A 22299-nucleotide genomic window follows, 5' to 3' on the forward strand; every position below is an offset into this window, starting at 1 on the left:
GATGAAGAAGATTCCTAAAGAGATTGGTGCAATTCTTGATGAAATCTCTGAAGATGCTAACCAGTGGCCTGCTGAGAGTAATGATAGAAAAAGATCAGTTGGAGTTCATCAAGTAGACTCTAACACAACAGTGCAAGCCTAACTAGCGCCATGGCCAAAGAGATAAGAAAGTTGACCTTATCCAAGGTCTAGAGCCGACCATCACCGATTTGTGATTTCTATGGAATAGGTCATCCAACACATGAATGTCAGACCGTAGCTGCAGATGAAGTTGTAAATGTTGTGGGAAGCTTTGATAGAGTTAAATAATAGAAGGGTAACAATTTCAATCCTATGGGATAGAGGCACCTAGGATTTTCTTGGAATTCATCAAGTGGTAGCTGAACTCATGGCAGCAAAATAACTCTAGACCCTAGGGACAAAGAGCTCCAAACTTTCAAAATCAGCAGAGGCAGCAATATCAACCTCCATAGTCAAATCAGTCTAGCATGGAAGATGTGATGAAGGCCTTTATTATTAAGACAGATGAGAGGCTTGAAACTCATAGCTCAGCTATACGATAACATGGTGCAGCTATCAAAGAACTTGGCATAGCTTTTCGAAACCTTGAAAGATAGGTTGGGCAACTAACTACTCTATTATCTGAGAGGGTTCCAGGAACGCTCTCTGCTGATACTGAAATAAATCCAAAAGAGATAATAAATGCAGTGTCTTTGAGGAGTGGGCACAAGTTGGATAATCCCATAGCAAAACAAAAGGATGAGCTCACTGAGAGACAAGTGGGGATTGTGGGCCAGCAGAAAAATAACAACATTCAAGAAGGAGAAGTGATGGTAGATGAGGATCTGAAGAAGAAGGGAAAGAGTAGAGCTCAGAAAAAGAAGAGAGATGATAATGCAACAATTAATGAGACCGAAGAGAGCAAATACATGCCTGCTCTACCTTTCCCCCAAAAACAAAGAAGAGAAAAGTTGGATAAAGAATTCGGGCGCTTTTTAGAAGTGCTCAAGCAGATGCATGTGAATATACCTTTCACATAGGTTCTTTCACAGATGCCAGCTTATGCTAAATTCATGAAGGAGATATTGTCCAAGAAGTTGAAAGTGGAAGAGACATCGGCTGTCCAGCTGACAGAGCATTGTAGTGCCATCTTGCAAAATAAGCTCCCTAAAAAATGTGGAGACCCATGGAGTTTTACTATACCTTGCTCTTTAGGAAGTACTAAATTTAAAAAATCTTTATGTGATTAGGTTCTTCCATTAATCTTATGCCTCTATCTATTTTCAGGAAATTGGAGGGAGAGATTGGAGAGATCAGGTTGATACTTGTGTCCTTGCAGCTAGCGGATCAGACTATAATCATACCTGAAGAAATAGTGAAAGATGTGCTAGTTCGGGTAGACAAATTTGTGTTCCATGTGAACTTAATTATGATAAACATGGAGGAAAATAAGGAGGTCCCTCTGATTTTAGGAAGACCCTTCTTGGCTACGGGCAAAGCAATTCTAGATATTCAGGAAAGGCAGCTCATGCACAGAGTAGGGGATGAAAGGTTGATCTTCAAAATGGAAGGAGAAAGGGGACCCTGAAAGAGCAAATCAAAATGAGTGAAACTAGTAAGTGTGGGATGTACCCAAAGAAGGCGGAAAAGAAGCTCTCAACATGGATGTGTGCATTGGGTCGGGCGTGCAAAGGAGATCCCGATTTCAATTCAGACCCCGACTAGATGAATCAGGGAAGTTTTATTTACCTCTTGCTTTTTATTTGTGTGTCATGGGGGCATGCCACATTTTAAAGTGTGGGGTGGGGAATGTATATATATAGATGTGTGTTTGTAGTCGTCTCTTTTGATTGAATATTTTTTTTATACTTTTTCCGACGATGAATTTCCTCGGCTGTCTTCTTGAGGGATTAAAATCTAAGAAAAAACACTTTAGCCGTTTATTTGTATTGTTTTCTTAGGTAGTGTAACAATCCCCCCTTGGTTTTTCTTGTGTCGCGATTTTTTTCCACGGATTTTACTTGAACCGGTGTAGTTATTTTTTCTTTTAGTAGGAGTAGTAGAAAACCTTGTGCTATGTTTTGAAATGGAAGCAATATTTGACTTTGTTATGCCTTGAGAACAATGAGTGCTTTATTTGTGACGCTTAGGATCAGCTCTTGACTCTTAAATAAGTACCTTAAATTGTGTGATTGTAACTTTGCTTAATTGCTTTGACTAGAGAGTCGGGATAGATCTGATCCTAAGTGAGTTATGTGCCAATGTGTGTGTGAGGTTTTGTGATATTCTGTGCATGTCTGTTGATATCTATAACTTGCCCCGAGTGTTTGCAAAGTGAAATAATAGTCTTGTTCAGTCTAGAAGTGATATAGGCATTTTTTGTGAAGCCAGGTATATGTTTTTACCTACCTAATTATGATGTATCTTAGTTAGCCTCGTTGAGCCTGAAATCCTATTTCTTAGGCAACTATACTACAAGCTTGACCACTTTGTTTGAATTGTCTATCAATTTGAACCTTTTTATCTCTCGTGAGCATTTGAATTTGTATGAGCTTGTAAAAGCTAAGTGAGGTATGGTCGGGTTGTGAGTGGAACTATAGAAAAAAGAGAAAGGTTCATTATTTGGAAAATTATAAGAGTCATTTGTAAAGAATTGGAATAAAAAAAAGAGTTTGATTGAAAAAATAGAAAAGAAAAAAAACAGAACTTTGAAAAGAAAAAAAATGGATTCAATGTTAGTGGTAGTTCTCATCTTATTTGTGCTTAAAGATATTGGGAGCTTGATGCTATTATGAATGAAGGTTGGGGTTTAGTTCAACATAAGTGTGGAGTTTGAATTGTTAATGTACATGTATTAAAGAGCTCATGGAGGTGTAGTCACTATATCCAAATCTATTCTACCCGACCTACAACCTATATTACAACCAAATAAAATCCTACTTGATCCTTGATAGAATGAGCTCGATTAATAGAGTATAACACTACGGGCAAGCCTATGGTACGTCTTCTGTGGCATATGAATCTTAATTCTAAGAGTGAGTGAATTCTTTCTATCTTTAGTTCCTAATTGTTCTTGAATTTTAGTGTGTGTGGAACTACTCTCTAATATATGTATGAGCGCACATGATTTGCGAAGATAAGGTGAATTCTTTGACCTTTGTATTAGAATAAGTGAGCATGTTGTGAAAAACGCGTGGTGCTTTTGAGTCGTCTTGAGGTTAGGATGTTATGATAGGGTGCTTAGTCTATTTTAAATATTCTTGGCATGATGCGTTAGGGAAGTTGTCTGATAAGAAGGTCGTCTCTATGTGAAGTGTAGTTTGATTGCTCGAGTACAAAAAATAGATTAAGTGTGGAGTGTTGATGGTAAGCTAGAATCACGTGTTTTATTCGTAATTTGCACTATAATTACAACATTTTACTTGTGTTTGAGCATGAATGTTAGTGTATTGCACTTATTATATGTTTTATGCCTTGTAGGAAGTGATTTCGAGTTAAAAAGATATTCGGGAGCTAAAATGAACAAGTTGGAGCTTTGAAGTCTGAGTATAAGCTGAAGGAACTAAACCGGGACGGTGTTCGAAGGTAGGGAACCAAGTCTGGATGTCAAAATGCAAAACAAATGAAAAACTCTGGAAAACATTCATTGTTGCGGTGCATGGGGCGGTGCGAAAATACATTTTATTGTTGTCTGTCAGAACTTGCTCTTTGAATTTCCCCACAAGCGCCCCGAATGGGGCGGCGCGCCTAAGTAATTTTCTCAGAGTATTTGTCCTATTTCGGCTAGGAAAAGGCAATTTCACCTGAGCCCACTCCTACATGGTATAAATACACCAAAAAGACATTTTTGAAGGGACTTTTGACCTTGTAACCTTTGGGAGAGCATTGGAGGCTAGAAGACACGGGATTCCATCATCTTTCCATAGATTCAATACGAGATTTTGGATTGTAAAGTTAAATTGATGCTTTCTTATTCTTCAATTATAATTGTGATGACTTCCTCGATGACTATGGAGTAACTTCCTTTAGGATTTGACGGATATGGTGGTTTGATAAATATTTGTGAATTTTAACTCTAGTTCGTGCTTGAATTCGTTTACGGAGTTTTGAATTATTGCAACTTTATTTGTCAGGTTATTTAATCGAAAGAGGAATATCTTGGTGATTATCTTTGCATTATTTTATTTGATTTAATTAATTGATTCTCTTAAGTAATCGAAAGAGCTTGTTGAATTGTAGATTAAATCAAGTTAGGGGAATATTCGAGAGACGTTTTCCTAAGGACCAATCCATTAACGCATGCTTGCATACTTCACAGTGCTTATATTAGGTCATCTCATAGAGTTAAGATTTAATCGAGAGAGGAGTCTTGACTACACGTTTGAACTAATCATCAAGTGAATTCGCGAGAATCATTAGAACATTAGAGTGAATTAAGTAGAGTTACATCCCAAATAGCTATCTTGCACCTATCCTGTCAAAACCTTATTCCTCGCATTTATAAGAAACCACTCTGCTAATCTCTAATTCCTTGTTGTCAACTGTCAATATTCAATTGCTTTATTTTAGTAGTTAAACGTAGTTTATAATCATTACAAATCAAGTTTAGATCATCCTGAATAGTGTTAAGCTAGAAATTACTTGAGCATTGTTTAAACTCAATCCATGTGGAGACGATAATTAAACTATACTATCTTTCACTAGCGAGCATCAATTTCGTATTGTGTTTTGCGCTCGTAAAATTTTGAATTTTTGCGTCGTTGCCGAGGATTGGTAATCAATAGTGTTCAAAATATTTTTTGGTGCTAATTCAGGAATTTATTTTTATTTTATTCTTCACGGGTTTCTCTTCCATGTGCAGGCAACAGGTTAAGTTCGTGGTGTATGACTCGATCTTCTTCAAAGGAATTGATTTCATACAATCCAGAGGTGGAAAAGTGTCTGCGACAGTTGAGGAAAGAGAGAACTCACCGGAAAATACTTAGGGCAACCTTCAACCCTAGAACATATGGCTAATAACGGTGACAATGAGGTAGATTTAGCTGTAAGAGACGCAGCACAACAGAGACAAGAAGTTGCACGGATAGCAGCTAAGGCAGCCCGTAGAGTTGCCGATAAGACCGTCGACGATGATGGGGGTCAAAGATTCAATTTAAATCGACCCTTGATTAAAGACCAGTTTGAGAATGATGTACCCATGCTCGGTAGAGCATTGGGTGATTATGCCAGACCAGTCGACAATCAGGGACTGTCCAGTGTCAGACCTCCACCAGTAGCAGCAAATAATTTCGAGTTGAAGCAAGGCTTGCTTCAAACTATCGAGAACAATTGTGTCTTCAGAGGGAAGGTGAATGAAGATCATAACACTGACTTGATGGATTTTGAGGAAATCATGAACACCTTCCAGTACAACAGAGTGTCGAAAGATGCAGTCTACTTAAGGGCATTCCCTTTTTCACTGAAGGATAACGCGAAGCATTGGCTTCGTAGCTTACCAACGGGGTCGATCAGGAAATTGGAAGATATGACTAGAAAGATTCTTGACAAATACTTCTGAGTTGCAAAAATAGTGAAATTGAGAAGGGAAATTCACAACTTCCGCCAAACGAACACTGAAACAGTTTTTGAGGCCTGGAAAATATTCAAGGAGATAGTAAGGAAGTGTCAGCATAATAGGATTGAATTGTGGATGCAACTCCAAGACTTTTTGGGATGGATTGACACCTCCCTCACGACGAACTCTGAAAACTGCAGTTGGAGGTCCTTTGATGAAGAAGACTCCTAAAGAGATTGGTGCAATTCTTGATGAAATCTCTGAAGATGCTAACCAGTGGCCTGCTGAGAGTAATGGTAGAAAAAGATCAGTTGGGGTTCATCAAGTAGACTCTAACATAACAGTGCAAGCCTAACTAGATTCCATGGCCAAAGAGATAAGAAAGTTGACATTAGCCAAGGTCTAGAACCAACAATCACCCTGTGGAATCGGTCATCCAACGTATGAGTGTCAGGCCTTAGCTGTTGATGAAGTGGTAAATATCGTGGGAAGCTTTGATAGAGACAACTACCAAGTGGTAATAATTTCAATCCTATGGGACAGAGGCACCTAGGTTTTTCTTGGAACTTACCAAGTGGTAGCCTGAACTCATGGTAGCAGAATAACTCCAGACCATATGGACAAGGAGCTCCAAGTTTTCAAAACCAGCAACGACAGCAATATCAGCTTCCATAGTCTAATTAGTCTAGCATGGAAGATCTAATTAAGGCCTTTATTATTAAGACAAATAAGAGGTTTGCCCATAGCTCAGTTATAAGAGAACATGGTGGAGCTATCAAATAACTGGGCACAGCTTTTCGAAACCTGGAAAGACGGGTTGGGCAACTAGCTACTCTATTGTCTAAGAGGGTTCCAGGGACACTCCCTACTGATACTGAAAGAAATCCAAAAGAGGCACTAAATGTAGTATCTTTGAGGAGTGGGCACGAGTTGGAGGATCCCATAGCAAAGAAAAATGATGAGCCGGTTGAAAGACATGTGGAGATTGTGGTAGAGCATAAGAATGATAACATTCAAAAAGGTGCAGGAATGGTAGATGATGGTCTGAATAAGAAGGGGAAGACTAGATCTCAGAAAAAGAAGAAGGATGATAAAGCAACAAATAATGAGACTGAAGAGAGCAAATACATGCATGCTCTACCTTTTCCCCAGAAGCAACGAAAAGAAAAGTTAGACAAACAATTCGAGCGCTTTTTAGAAGTGTTCAAGCGGGTGCATGTGAATATACCTTTCACAGAGGTGCTTTCACAGATGCCAGCTTATGCTAAATTCATGAAGGAGATATTGTCCAAGAAACGGAAAGTGTAAGAGACATTGGTGGTCAAGCTCACAAAGCATTGTAGTGCCATCTTGCAGAATAAGCTCCCTAAAAATGTGGAGATCCAGGGAGTTTTACTATACCTTGATCTTTAGGGAGTACTAAATTTATAAAATCTTTGTGTGATTCAGGTGCTTCCATTAATATTATGACTTTGTCTATTTTCAAGAAATTGGAGGGAGATATTGGAGAGATCAGGTCGGTACATGTGTCTTTGCAGCTGGCAGATCAAACCACAATCATACCGAAAGCAATAGTGGAGGATGTGCTAGTTCGGGTAGACAAATTTATGTTCTCGGTGGACTTCATTGTGGTGAACATGGAGGAGAATAGGGAGGTCCTGCTGATTTTAGGAAGACCCTTCTTGGCTACGAGCAGAGCAATTCTAGATATTCAGAAAAGGCAGCTCATGCTCAGCGTGGGGGATGAAAGGTTGATCTTCAAAATGGAAGGAGAAATGGGGGCCCTGAAAGAGCAAATTGGAAAGAGTGAAGCTAATAAGTGTGGGGTGTACCCAAAGCAGGCAAAAAATAAGCTCTCAGTATGGATGTCTGCACTGGGTCGAGTGTGCAAAGGAGATCCCGACTTCGATTCAGACCCTGACTAGATGAATTAGAGAAGTTTCCTTTGCCTCTTGCTTTTTATTTGTCTGTCATGGGGACATGCCACAATTTAAAGTATGGGGTGGGGAATGTATATATGTATATGTGTGTTTGTAATCGTTTCTTTTGATTGATTTTTTTTTTTGACTTTTTCCGACGATGGATTTCCTTGGCTATCTTCTTAAGGGATTAAAGTTGAAGAAAAATATATATTTTGTTTTTCTTAGGTAGTGTAATAATTCTTCCTTGGTTTTTATTTGTGTCGCGGTTCTTTTCCAACGGTTGTTGTTTAACCAGGTGTAGTTAGTTTTTCTTTTAGTAGAAGTAGTAAAGTCTTGTGTTATGTATTAAATGAAGATGACTTTCCTTGACCTTGTTTTGCCGTGAGAGCAGTGAATGTCTTATTTGTGACGCTTAGGCTTAGTTCTTGACTCTTAGAAAAGTACCTTAAATTATTTGATTGTGACTTTGCTTAACTGCTTTGACTAGAGAGTCGGGATTTATCCGGTCCTAAGTGAGTTATGTGCCAATGTGTGTGTGAGATATTGTGATATTCTATGCATGTCGGTTGATATCTAGAACTTGCCCCGTGTATTTGCAAAGCGAAATAATAGTCACGTTCAGTCTAGGAAGTAATATAGGCATTTCTTTATTGAGCTAGGTATATATTTTTACACATCAAATTAATGTGCATCTTAGTTATCCCCGTTGATCCTGTATTCCTATTTCTTTGGAAACCACACTACAAGTCTGATCCATTTTGTTTGAATTGACCATTTGTTTGAACCTTCTACCTCTCTTGAGCACTTGAATTTGTTATGAGCTTGTTAAAAGCTAAGTGAAGGTATGGTTGAATTTTTGAGTGGAACTATAGAAAAGGAGAAAGGTGCACTATTTGAAAAAAAATTGTGAGAGACACTTGTAGGGAATTGAAAAAAGAAGAAGAGAAAATCGGAATCTAGAAAAAAAGGAAAAACATTTTGTGCTTGTATATATTATTAAAAAAAATTATTCCTTGCTAGTGGTAAATCTTGCTTTGTGTATGCTTAAAGAAATTGGGAGCTTGGTGTTAATATGTTGTGAAGGTTGGATTTTGGTTCAACACAAGTGTGTGATTTAAATTATTAATGTATATGTATTAAAGTACTTAAGGAAGTGTATTCACTATATCCAAATATATCCTACCCGTCCTGCATCCTACATTAACCCCAAAATAAAGTCATACTTGATCCTTGACAGAATGAGCTCAATTAGTAGAGTATTACACTACGGACAAGCCTATGGTACATTCTCTGTGGCGCATAAATTTTATTCACTTTCTATCTTGAGTTTCTATTTGTTTTTGAATTTTATTGTGCGTGGGGATACTCTCTATCTTTGGTGTGAGAGCACATGATTTTCCAAGGAAAGGTAATATCTTTTGCCTCTATGTTTGAGTAAGTGAGCGGGTTTTTAAAACATACGTGGTGCTTTTGAGTCGAGTCTTGAGGCTAGGATGTTATGATAGGGTGCTTAGTTTGCTTTAAATATTCTTGGCATGATGCATTAGGGGAGTTGTCTGATAAGAAGGTCGTCTCTATGTGAAGTGCAGTTTGATTTATCGAGAACGAGTAATGGTCTAAGTGTTGGGTGTTGATGGTAGGCTAGAATCCCGTATTTTAGTCATAGTTTGCACTCCAATTACTGCATTCTGATATCTGTACTTATAAACAAATATTGGGTCAAACGTGTGTTTATTTATCCGGGCAGCTCAGCCAACATCATCAGATCGAGGGTCGTAGAATAGTTGGGGCTACAAGATCAAATAGTGCCGGCGGTCCTAGTGCTGAACGATTTTAACATGGCATGCAAAACTACCAAAGGGGAAATAACTTTGCCCGTAAATACCGCTGGGACGATGCAAGATACCAAATTCTACGTGATCAAATGGGACATGAGGTATAAAACCTTATTCGGAAGGCCTTGGGTTCACAACATGAGGGTAGTACCCTCGACATTACCAGGCACTGAAATTCCCCACGTCAGGAGGAATCAAGATGGTTTACGGAGAGCAGTCGGCTGTAAAAGAAATGTTCGCAGTCAACGAGGTGATCCCGGTGCCCATGCTCTCAACATCAAAAAACACAGAGCCGATTAGGAAGGAAGAAACTAAATAGCAAACGTCGATGCCGGCCCCAACCGAATCGGAGGAGTGGGGAGCAGGCGAGGATGACGATTATGGAGTCCCTAAATCGTTCATCACCCTTGATGATTCTAATGCCACCAAATCAACGGTCGAGGAGCTGGAGCAAGTAATATTGATTAGACATTTTCCCGATCAGTAGGTATACCTAGGCACGGGTTTAACTCCCGAGCTCAGAAAAAAAATCATTGAATTCCTAATATCCAACATAGATTGATTCTCTTAGTCCCATCTTGATGTGACAGATTTCCCGCTGGAGATAATCACTCATAAGTTGAGTTTGGATTCGAAGTTCCACCCAGTTAGATGGAAAAGGAGGCCTCAGTCCGTAGTCAAACATGCATTCATCAAAAACGAGGTATCTAAACTCCTTAAAATAGGTTCTATTCGGAAAGTTAAATACCCGGACTGGTTAGCTAATGTAGAAGTAGTTCCTAAAAAAGAGAATAAATTAAGAATGTGCATAGATTACAAAGACTTGATCAAGGCATGGCCTAAGGACTCTTTTCCTTTGCCTAACATCGATCGCTTGATCGATGCGACGGTCGGGCATGAGATACTCAGCTTTCTCGATGCCTATTCCGAGTACAACCAAATCCGGATGGACCCGAGCGATCAAGAAAAGACTTCTTTCATCACTAAATTCGGCACCTATTGTTATAACGTAATGTCGTTCGGGTTAAAAAATGTCGGAGCCACTTATCAACGCCTAGTAAACCGGATGTTCAAATAACAAATAAAAAAATCAATGGAGGTTTATATTGACAATATATTAGTCAAGTCCCTGCGAGCAGAGGACTATTTGAAACATTTACAGGAAACCATTGGCATATTGAGGAGATACAATATGAAACTGAACCCAGAAAAATCCGCAATTGGGGTCGGATCCAAAAAATTCCTCGGGTTCATGGTGTCCAACCGGGGGATCGATATCAATCCCGATAAAATCAAATCTATAGAATACATCACCATGGTAGACAGTGTCAAGGTCGTTCAGAGGATAACAGGGCGTATAACCACTCTGGGCAGGTTCATATCGAGGTCCTCTAACAAAATCCATCGGTTCTTCTCACTATTGAAGAAGAAAAGTAACTTCTTTTGGACCCCGGAGTACCTTTTAAGTCCACCCCTGCTCCATACTCCTAAGGCGGATGAGCAAGTGTACCTTTACTTTGCGGTATCCGAGGTGGCAGTAAGTGGATTCTTAGTTCGGGAAGAGGAAGGTATACAATTTCCTGTTTACTATGTTAGTATAACTCTAGGCGAGGCCGAAATAAGGTATCCTTACCTGGAAAAATTGGCGCTCGCTTTGCTAATCGCCCCCAAAAAATTAAAACCAAACTTACAATGCCACACGGTTTATGTCGTAACCTCTTACCCACTGAGGAACATCATGCATAAACTCGAGCTCTCATGTCGGTTAGCCAAATGGGCAGTCGAAATTAACGGGTACGATATCGGGTATCGGCCCCGAACCGCCATCAAATCACAAATTTTGACAGACTTCGTAGCCGACTTTTCACCAGCCATAATACCCGAAGTCGAAAGGGAACTATTATTAACCTTGGGGATTACCTCGGGAGTTTGGACCTTTTTTACGGACGGTGCTTCGAACACAAAGGGGTACGGGCTCGGCATCATGCTGAAACTACTTACGGGTAACATAGTTAGGCAATCTATTAGAACTGTGAAATTGACTAACAACGAGGCCGAGTATGAGGCCATGATTACAGGTATCGAATTGGGTAAAAGCCTTGGGGCCGAGGAGGTCAAAGCTAAGTGCGATTCCCTCCTTATGGTAAATTAAGTCAATGGAACATTCGAAGTAAATGAAGAACGGATGCGAAGGTATTTAGACAAGTTGCAGGTAACGCTGCATCAATTCAAGGAATGGAACCTGCAACACATGCCCCGATCAAAATAGCAAGGCTGATGCCCTAGCTAACCTGGGATCATCAGTTGATGACGATGAATTCAGTTCGGGAATAGTCACACAACTTATGAATTCGGTGGTGGAAGAAGTCCATGCTGAAGTAAACTCAACAAGTTTAACGTGCGATTGGAGGAACGAATACATAGATTATTTGAAGACTGGGAAGTTGCCCTCAGATCCTAAAGAATCGAAAGCTTTGCGCACGAAGGCGGCCAGGTTTAGCTTGCCCGAAGGGACTATGTTCAGAAGAACATTCGACAGCCCGCTCGCCATATGCTTGGGGCTGGGAGATACTGAATATGTCTTGAAAGAAGTTCACAAAGTCACTTGCGGGAACCATTCAGGGGCCAAATCTTTGGTTCGGAAAATAATCAGGGCCAGCTATTACTGGATCGACATGGAGAAAGATACAAAGGACTTTGTACGAAGATGTGATGGCTGTTAGAGACCGATGATCCATCAACCCAGAGAGCTACTCCATTCGGCCTTGTCCCCATGGCCGTTCTTGAAATAGGTGAAAGGACATCATCGGTCCCCTGCCTTTGGCACCTGGGAAGGCTCAATTTAAATTGTTTATGACCGGTTATTTTTCTAAATGGGTCGAGGCTCAAGCGTTAGAGAAAGTCCGGGAAAAAAAGTCATTGGCTTCATTTAGGACCATATAATATGTCGGTTCGGGATACCAGTCGAGATCGTGTGTGATAATGAGAAGTAATTCATCGACAGCAAGGTAAACAAGTTTTTTGAAGACCACAAGATTAAAAAGATACTATCGACACTCTATCACCCTGGCGAGAACGGACAAGCGAAATCTACAAACAAGATCATACTTCAAAACCTGAAAACGAGGTTGACCGATGCCAAAGGAAAATGGAAGGAAATTCTGTCCGAAGTCTTGAGGGCATACCGTACAACTTTGAAGTCTAGTACCGGGGCCATCCCGTTTTCATTGGTCTACGGTGCCGAAACATTAATACCAATAGAAGTGGGAGAACCGCGTCTCAGGTTCCGATATTTGACCAAAGAATCGCATATGAGGCCATGAGCATGAGCCTAGAACTATTGGATGAAAGGAGTGAGGCCGCCCTAGTCCAGCTGGCTGCCCAGAAATAGCGAATAGAAAAATACTATAACCAAAGAGCCAACCTCTGATACTCCAATATCGGGGACTTGGTGTTAAGAAAAGTAACATTGCATACCGGAAACCCGAAGTAAGGGAAGTTGGGACCGAATTGGGAAGGACCATATCGAGTCATCGGAATTACCGACAAAGGCTCGTACAAACTCGAAGCAAGAAACAATGTACAGCTACCGAACAACTGAAACATGACAAACTTAAAGTGGTACTACTGCTAAGGTACGATCTCATTTACTTTTTATAATATTATGAATCGGACTAACACTTGCATGCAATGGTCAAGCGAGAATCTGACTATCAGGTCTGAAAGCACGCGTTGCACTCTTTTCCCTTGAACCGGTTTTGTCCCAAATGAATTTTTTGGCAAGGTTTTTAATGAGGCAACAGTAAATCGTGCTAACTTAGATTCGAAGGCCGGTCTTAAATCGGATTAAATGGGGGCCATCACCCTCGGGTTATGGTTTTTAGCAAGGAAAGAAGAAAATTTTGTACTTGAATAGCTTAGGCTCGGTGGTTAGGATTTATTGTAAGGGCCAAACGGTCAAGTGAATTATGCCCACATAGGCCACCTTAGTCATGATACAAGCTTTTACACACTTTCGATCATGTACTTTGCACATAGAGATGAAAGAAAGTTCCCACCTTGCTATTACGCATTTTTACATCTTAAAACATAGATCCTAAGTACTCGTGGGCTACCCCTATTCCTGGACCATCGAGCCCAAGGGCTACCCCTAATCGGGGACTGTCATCCGAAAAATATTCGGGCAACTCGGGCTACTAAATCTCGAAGGCACAAACCCTATTAGGTAGTGCCTAAGCACAAAAGGCTACGGCCACCCTAAAAAATGGTTCGGAGATGTCCGAAGCTCGTAATCAAAACATAAGGCCTTTATAAAAATTCAAAACCTACTAAAAGGTTACCCTCGGCAAAAGCATTGTATAAAATCACTTAAACATCTTGGGAAAACTTTAGATCACACCGAGTTTTCAAAGCCTCGAGCAAATAAAGTTGCATTGAAGTCAGGCTCTATTCGGACCTCTGAAAAACGAAAGACTTATTACTACATTTGATTATATGCTAAGGCGTTAGAAATATTTGCAAGAATAGAAATTATGAAAAGATGCTAAAAATGTAGAGACTTGAAATTGCCAGAAAGGGAGATTTTATATATTTCGGAATGTATTTACAAAGGCCCAACAAAAACAGCCTCAAAATAAACAAAAAACATACACAAGACATAAACAAAAAAAGTTCTAAGGCATTCATGTGTGATCTTCACTGGGGCCCGACTTGTCGCCAGAACCGTCGGAGCCTTCGGATCCCATAGAACCCTTGGAGAATTCAGCACATTCAGGCTCAGAAAGTTTCTTCGCCTCGGCTTCAAGCTTTATTAGTTCCTCGATCTCGGTTGACAGGTCGAAGCCTAGGGCGTGAATCTCTTTGTGGGTCTCTCTTCGAGACAACTGCCTCATATATCCAAACTTCGTCTTCAGGCGGGTCTCGGCAGCCTTAACATCGGCCTTGTACTGGGCTACCATCTCTTTGGCATCGGAGGAGGTTATGTCCAACTTGGACTTTATTGCTTCGTACTCTCTACCGAGGGTGTCACGTTCTGCGACAGCCGAGCTTAGTTGTGCTTGGAGATCCTCATTAAGTTGGGATAGATTCTTAGCTTTCTCCTTCACCACCCAAAATTGAACCTTTACCGATGCCAGCTTTGCTTAGGTGGTTTCCTTCTCCGAAGCAAGTTGGTCCATTTTGCTCTTCCACACATCGGCCATGGCTTGGATCTCATTCATCTAGATTTGGAGTTGGTCGATCTGGTCGATCTTCTGTTGAACATGCGAGGTTTTATCATTATCCACTATGACTAGTTCCTCGTTTCTAACTTCAAAGATCTTTACCTTTTCAACAAGGTCGGCATGTTCCCGCCTCAGGGTCGAAGGTTCCTTCTGAGCCCTATCTAGCTTGGCCTAAAAGTCCTTGATGGACCCGTCTTGTTGCTCGTTGAGGAGCTTGTATATATCCTTCTTTCAAGCCTAGTCCTTAAGCTCGAACTCGAGCTGGTTGACCTCGGAACGGTACCGAAGAAAGCTCTCATGATGAAGTACCGAGGCCTGCAAAACAACGAAAGTCGTGAGAGATATTAAAACCTGAGTGAAATTCAAGAGGATGTAATGATGCCTTACCCGGTTCAACGCCTGCTGCGCCTCATTAAAAATACACGGCACACCCACCTCATTCATTTTTACCTGGTCCTCTTCGATCACCAGGCATCGGAGGTAGCTGGCTATGACCACGGGAGCAGATAGAACCTCAGCATCCTCCAGGACAGCAGGAACAACCGATCTCATGCGACCGGGGTCCACACTCGGAGTGGAAAACTAATTAACTAATTTTGGGTTCGAACTCTGCCCGCCGGCTTCCAAAAGCACGTCCTTCTTCGGGACCTCCAAGTTGCCCAGCCCGGTAAAATCGTCCGAATTGGACACGTCCATGTCGTCAAAGAAGGAACGGAGGGGGTCATCCATACCTTGTGCTCCTTCACTTGATTTCTCTTTGCCCTCTTGGGCCTCGTCGAGCATAGAATTAGCGTAGGAGGGTGTCTCAACGATGTCAATCACACTGGTAGCCTCCTTCAAGGTAGGAGAAGTTGCTTGAGAGGTCGCGACCTCCATCTCGACTTCGGACCCTCGGACTGGGAGGGTCCCGACCTCAAGGCTCTTCTCCTCAATCGCCGCATGATCCCCGAGAGGGGTCGATCCGTGGGCAACAAAAAAGTCATCTTCTTCCGACTCGTCCCTGAGCCGGAGAAGCGAATCGGAATCCGGGACCCGGCACCCGAGAGTTGGTACTCTTCTTGGGCTTACGGGCTACCTCTTTTTTGGCTTCACCTCAAGACCTGGGGAGCCTGAGGGTTTTTTGTTCCTCTTCTTCTTTTCACCCGCGGCAGCTCTGGGTTAACCGGTTACAGAGGGATCAACGGACAAGGACACTTCCTAATCCCCTCCCAGAGGCCTATGTTCGGTGGTCTTAGGCAAACCTATAAAAGAAAGAATAAAGGTCAGTATGATGTGAGTTAAGAGCACAGTAATAGCTATTCAGAGGAGAACCTTACCATGAGAACGGGCCTCCCATCGGCTTTCGAAAGCTTGTGCCAAGTGCGTTCGAAGTATGACATATGTTTGCAGATGCCTTTGATCCACCTCTTGAGTCGGGGGACTGCATTTAGAACCCGGGCAATAGCTGCACAACCACTAATACGAATGATGAGAAATGAGATGAAGAAAAATTGACACTTTAAGAAAGGCTGCACTTACGAGACGCATTCCACTTCTCGGGGAATGTCATGAACTCGAGAGGGATCAAGCCTTCAGTATTCACCTGAACAAAGTACCCATGTCAGCCTCGGTCTCGATCTTCGTCAATACTCAAAATAGGGGCATTGTTGGCCCGGTGTGTAAGCTTAATTAATCCTTTTCAAAAAATTTAGGGACTGTATAGACGGAGCAGGTGGTCAATAGTGAACCAACGAGACTCAGTGTTATTCACAAAATAACGGAGGAGGATCACGATACTCCAAAGAGATGGGTGGATTTGCCTAGGGCACACCTCGTATCTCTTGCAAAACTGCAGAATAATTGGGTCTACCGGCCCCAATGTGAAAGGGTATGAAAGGGTAAGTATAAACACTTAAATACCCCTCCACGTGGGTAGAAATAGCATCCTCAGGCCCGGGGACTACTACGTCCTTGCCTTCCCATTTACAGTCCTCTCGGACCACGGGAATGGCATTTTCGGTCACAGAGCATATATACCTCAATGCTCATTTACCCCGGTCCTGTTTGGATGAGGGTTTCTCGACTATGAAGTCGTCCTCAATTGAGAAACCCCTATGTATAAAGCTTTTCATGGGAGGCTCGGGGGCAGATGCCCCGGAGGCAGCCATCTCGGGAGCGGCCACTTCGAGAACAACTGCCTCGGAAGTAGCCACCTCAGCATTTGTGGCTGGGTGGGAAGATGAAGAGGCAGCATGTTGAGGAACTGATTTAGACGTTTTAGCCATTGCTATCTGGTAAAGTTTGAAAATATAAAGAAAAAAATATAAAGGTTTGAAGGAACAAGTTTGAAGGCTGAAGAGCAAAGTATGAAGATTTAAAGAAAATTTGGGTAAGACCTAAGAATAATTATGAGAATTTGAATATCAAAAATAAAGATATGAAGGTTTGAAAGAAGTTGGTGATATCTAGAAAATTCAAAGGTGGAAGCTAGATCGAAAAGTGAAAAAAGAGCAGAGGATAGAAGCTTTTATAGGGAAAGTACGTGACTCTTCGCATTCGAAGACAACCAGCCGGTGGTTGACACGTGTCCGAAGTCAAAACGACACGACTGATGGGATGTTCCGACTTCTTCGTCGTTTCGATCGTGACGTACGAAGGAAGGAACCGGGGTTCATCTATCGTTTCTCATCGTTTCGGCAAATCTACTCTCTGAAAAATGAGGGGACTATCTGTATGCGGGTAAAACCGGGACTAGTGAGCATCTCAATTTTCTGGTGGGGCAAATGAAGCAAGGACATAACTACATGAAATATGGATCAAAGCTAAGAACCTCTTGTACTAAAGCCCAAACAAAGTGCTTACCATCGGGGCCATCGAGACAACGCCCTCCGAATCCGGTTCGGGCTTCAAGACCTCGGAAGGCATAACCAAACAGTTATACACGACTAACGAAGGGCTGTGATATTTGTGCCCAACCGGATATCACGACGTGGATCTCGGCCCGTATCGACAGCGGATCAGTGATCAATGAAAAAGAAGATTTTTACTTTTCTTAGAATTATACATAGGGTAAAACTCTCCTACTATATAAAAGGAAAGTTTATTATTCAATAGGCACACTGTAACGCGCATATCAAGGAAATATACACTTGCTTTCTCTGCTTCTAAAGTTATTCAGAGTTCTTATTTTTGCTCATAGTTCTTCATAAGTATTTGGCTTCGAATCGAGGGAAGAATAATACATACGCTCAGATCCGAGCTCGGACCTAACATCACAATTGGTTTGATTATTTATTCTCTCTTTAGTTCACTTATTTAACATTATTGACCACTTGTATTGAATTAGTCCACATATCCTTAAAATCGCATATAAATTTAATTGTTATTCATTTTCGAGGGTAATCAATAACATTAATAAAAATTTTAAATTTCAACAAGGAATCCCTAACGCCAAAAATTCTTTTTAACTTGAAATATGATAAATCAAATGATAAAATAGGGGACTTTTTGTGTTGTACCATTTTTCACACATTTCACCTTGTTAATACAGTTGTATCTTTTTAAAATTTTAAACTAGTGCAAAATGAATATCAATTTGAGATTTTTAAATTAAATAGTTTTATTACTATATTTTATAAGATAAACAAATTGAACAATGAGTTTTATTTTTTTAACTAGAACACAAAAAATAAGATATAAATATTAAATATTATTATGGATGTATAGTGAACAAACAAAACTATTATAAAAAGGTTTGACCGTGAAAAGGGAATCTTTTTTTCTTTTAAAGGGTACTAGTGAAGTGACTTGGTTTTGGGCAAAAGTGGTATAGCACAAGAATTAATCCTTAGTCGGACTTGGTTTAGGTTAAGCTAATAGGTAGATATAAAAGGAGCAAGATCAGAATCCAGCTAGACTCCAGATCATGATTCTTGAAACAAGAAAATATTAGACAAATTGTTGTGCCAAATAATTGTTGAAGGAATAAGTGGCCACTGCCCTATCAAAATCATATCACATGAGGACCAATCTAGGAGGAAAAGATCCTTCAAATACTGTAATGTGTGGACTCAACACCCTCAGTTCCTAGATATAGTAAGGGAAGGATGGGATATGCAAGTGGAAGGCTGTAAAATGCTACAAGTGGTAAGGAAGTTGAAGCTCTTAAAAGGGGGGGCTAAAAAGCTGAATGCTCAATATTTTAGGAACATTGAGACAGAAGCTAAGCAAGATAGAGAGTCCCTCATTCAAGAACAAAAGCAGTTGCAGCTAAATCCTGGAGATCAAGGTCTCCAACAGGATGAATTTCAGAAGTACCAAAAGTTCAGGAGCTCCTCATACCTAACAGAGGTATATTTGCAGCAGAAGAGCAAAGCCAATTGGATAAAACTGGGAGATGATAACACTAGCTATTTTCACTCAGTTATCAAGCACAGGAACTTCAGATTAAGTGTGACTCAATTGAAAGATGTACAGGGTAATTGGCAGTCCAATCCAGATACAATTGCTTAAATGCTTGTAGGCTATTATGAAGACCTACTAGGGTAGGAGGCTGATTATAGAGAAGGAGATGTTAAGGAATTCCTAGCTAATGAACATATCCTATCAGGTGACTATCAAGTGCAGTTGTTGAAGCCTTTTAAAAAAAAAAGGTTAAAAGAGCAATATTTCAGATAGAAAGCAACAAGAGTCCTGGGCCAGATGGCAATGACAGTTGGTTCTTTAAGGCTGCTTGGTCAATTATAGGTGAAGATATATCTATTGCCATATTGGATTACTTTCAGAATGGCAAACTACTGAAACAATTGAATGCCACTTGCATAGCTTTGATTCCTAAAATACCAGAACCAGAAGTAGCTAGTCAATTCAGACATATCTCATGTTGCAATGTACTATACTAATGCATCTCAAAGATGATTTGTAGTAGACTTAAGGATGCGGTAAATGAGCTAGTGGTAGACAACCAGTCAGAATTTGTGCCAAAAATATCAATGCTCCATAATGTGCTAATTTGTCATGATTTACTAAGGCACTACAATAGAAAAACTACACCTAAATGCCTAATAAAAATTGATCTGAGGAAAGCATATGACATGGCCAGCTGGGATTTCCTAACAGAGGTACTTCATGGGCTAGGCTTCCCAACTAAGTACATCATGTTGATAATGAACTGTGTGTCAACCACTAAGTTCTTTGTTAATGTGAATGGGGAGAGTCATGACTACTTTGAAGGTAGAAGAGGTTTAAGACAGGGTGATCACATGTCACCACTACTATTTGTTCTTATAATGGAGTACTTGTTAAGGATGTTCAAAAGCATGGGTAGTTTGCCTGAATTTAAAATGCATCCAATGTATAAGAAGTTAAAACTCACACACATGATCTTTGCTGACGATTTAATGGTATTCTGCAAAGGTGAGGTAGGGTATGTGAAAAGAGTGGTTGAAGCTTTAACTTACTTTAGCAAGGTCTCGGGACTAGTTGCTAATATGAACAAATCCAGTTTATTCATGGCAGGGATAACTGAGGAGGAAAAAAAAGAGTTATTGAATATAACAGACTTTAGTGAAGGATCATTTCCTATTAGATACCTTGGACTGCCTTTATCACCTAAGAAGTGGAGTAAATTAGAATGCCATCAGTTGATTGAAAAGATTACTAGCAAAATCAAATTAGGATACTCCAAAAAGCTTTCATATGCTGGCAGACTTCAAGTGATCAACTCTGTCATATTCTTTATCTACAGTTTTTGGGGATAAGTTTTTATTCTCCCACAGAGTGTAGTAAAAGAAGTGGATAGAATCTGCAAAAAGATTTTCTATGGGGAGGTACAGAGGAGAAGAGGAAGATATCCCTAGTAGCTTGGACTAAAGTTTGCTTGCCAAAAAGTTGTGGAGGTTTGAATATCAAAAGGTGTAATGAGTGGAATAAGGCCTTAGTTGGGAAGTTGCTTTGGCAACTTATTGTGAAAAAGGACAGCGTATGGGTGAAATGGGTACATGAATTATATATAAAATCAGATTCAAGTATTTGGGATCATACAGCCCCTCAGGACAGTAGCTGGTATTGGAGAAAGTTAAATCATTTGAAGCAGGAAATGTAAAACTGGTTTCACCAAGATCAGTACATCTTAAACCATTCAGGGCAATACTTAATTACAAAGAGTTACCTGACCATTATTAGAAATCACAGGAAACTAGAAACTACTGACCTTATTTGGAATGCAACTGCTCAGCCTAAACACAGATTTATCACATGGATGGCCTATAATAACAGGTTGCTAACAAGGGAGAGACTACAACAGCTGCACATCCCAGTCAATGACATCAATTGTTGTATGTGCAATGATCAGGTTGATGAAACTGCCTAACACTTGTTTATGGAGTGTAGTTGGTCTAAGGAAGTGAGAACTACAGTAATGCAATGGACCGGTATTCAACTGGCTGGAGGACAAGTGGCCCTGGTTCTAAGGAGTATAAAAAAGGAGAAATGGAAGCAATTCAAGAAAGACGTAGTTGTAGCTATTCTGGAAGCAGTCATCTACCACACCTGAAAGGTTGAAAATTGGAATTTTTTTAGAGGAACTAATGTAAATACTAAGGTTATAGTTGTACAGATTAAAAAAGAAGTAATAGATAGGCCGGAAGTAAGTAAGAACTCAAGGAAAACACGAAAATGCAGAGGTTTTTTGCAGGCAATAGCTATATAGTTAAGATATGTTGAGGCCATTACTCACAGTTTCTTGTGAGGAGGTGCTTTTTAGTTTGTAACTGTTTGATTGATATTAATGATAATTCACAATGTTACCAAAAAAAAATATTAGTCAAATTCTAAATGAAAAGATAAACATGAGCAGAGGAGTAGCCGCATGGCAGTTTTCAGATCAGTCAACGAAAGAGACGACTACATTAATTTTTTATGTTCACTAATAACCTCAATAGTCTCTTTAGACAAGCTAATTAAGTTCTCTGGTTTCACAACTTGTTAAGCTGCTGGTTAGCTGTTACTCATGTCCTAATTATTTGTTACAGTTTTGTGGAATGAGATACTTTCATTAAAAAGCAGAGGATGACCTTTGCATTTAAGGTTTCGATTTCAAGGTTTTAGACCCGTTTGAAATTACACCTTTTTATAAGAGATTTTGATGTATAATATATGTTTAGTTCTTGTACATGTAGCTGATTTCTTGAAGAGAACTGAGTATTTTAAGATTAGATTGTGATTACAGTTAGTAATAGATTAAGGATGTTTAGTATGAAGGAATATTTTCTGTAAAGAACTCTATCTTACATTTGGATACTCTCTAAGATTAAGAAATTATTTAAAACGGTTTATCGGAGAAAAACATGAGAAAAGAAAGTCATTGTTCATGTTTAATGGAGTTTACCGGAACCCTCGTTTTCACTACTATTTTGACTTTCACGATCACAAAATGGCCCTATAAATGTAACTGTCACCGTAATTCTCACTATCACTTATAATGGAAGTATCTATACTGGTTTGAGACTTAAGATAGCTATTAATATGATTATTCCAATTATATTGAGTATCATAGATGTAAGAATTTTAGTAGGGATCTTCGCCCCTAAATTCATTATTCAGATAACTCGAGTTTCGATAACTATAAAAAAGAATTTTCTAGTTCATTCCGAAAAGAAGATCGTTGTCAACCTCAAAAATCTAATTTTCAATATTAAAATAGATGGAATAATTGTCGCCATTCCTATCACTAACTAAAAAAGTGTCACCAAAGATGAAATTCGGGATGTGTTTAAGGCCGAATAAAT

The 22299-nt window shown here is 40.0% G+C and overlaps 1 protein-coding gene across 1 annotated transcript; it reads left to right on the top strand.

Moving 5' to 3' along the window:
- The first annotated feature begins 1052 nt into the window (after positions 1–1052).
- LOC142179871 (uncharacterized) lies at positions 1053–1588 on the top strand. The gene is made up of 2 exons (XM_075250760.1): positions 1053–1140; positions 1251–1588. Exons 1-2 carry the CDS (start codon positions 1053–1055, stop codon positions 1586–1588), a joined length of 426 nt encoding a protein of 141 aa, XP_075106861.1.
- Positions 1589–22299: the final 20711 nt, after the last annotated feature.

Source organism: Nicotiana tabacum, chromosome 4, assembly GCF_000715075.1.
Source record: "Nicotiana tabacum cultivar K326 chromosome 4, ASM71507v2, whole genome shotgun sequence".
Taxonomy (NCBI): Eukaryota; Viridiplantae; Streptophyta; class Magnoliopsida; order Solanales; family Solanaceae; genus Nicotiana; species Nicotiana tabacum.

Bases quoted from the DNA above. Each gene is read 5' to 3' on its own strand.
- LOC142179871 (XM_075250760.1), top strand. From the start codon at position 1,053: ATGCCAGCTTATGCTAAATTCATGAAGGAGATATTGTCCAAGAAGTTG. The intron at 1,141-1,250 runs GTAGTGCCATCT...TTATGTGATTAG, and splicing joins TGTCCAGCTGACAGAGCATT to GTTCTTCCATTAATCTTATG.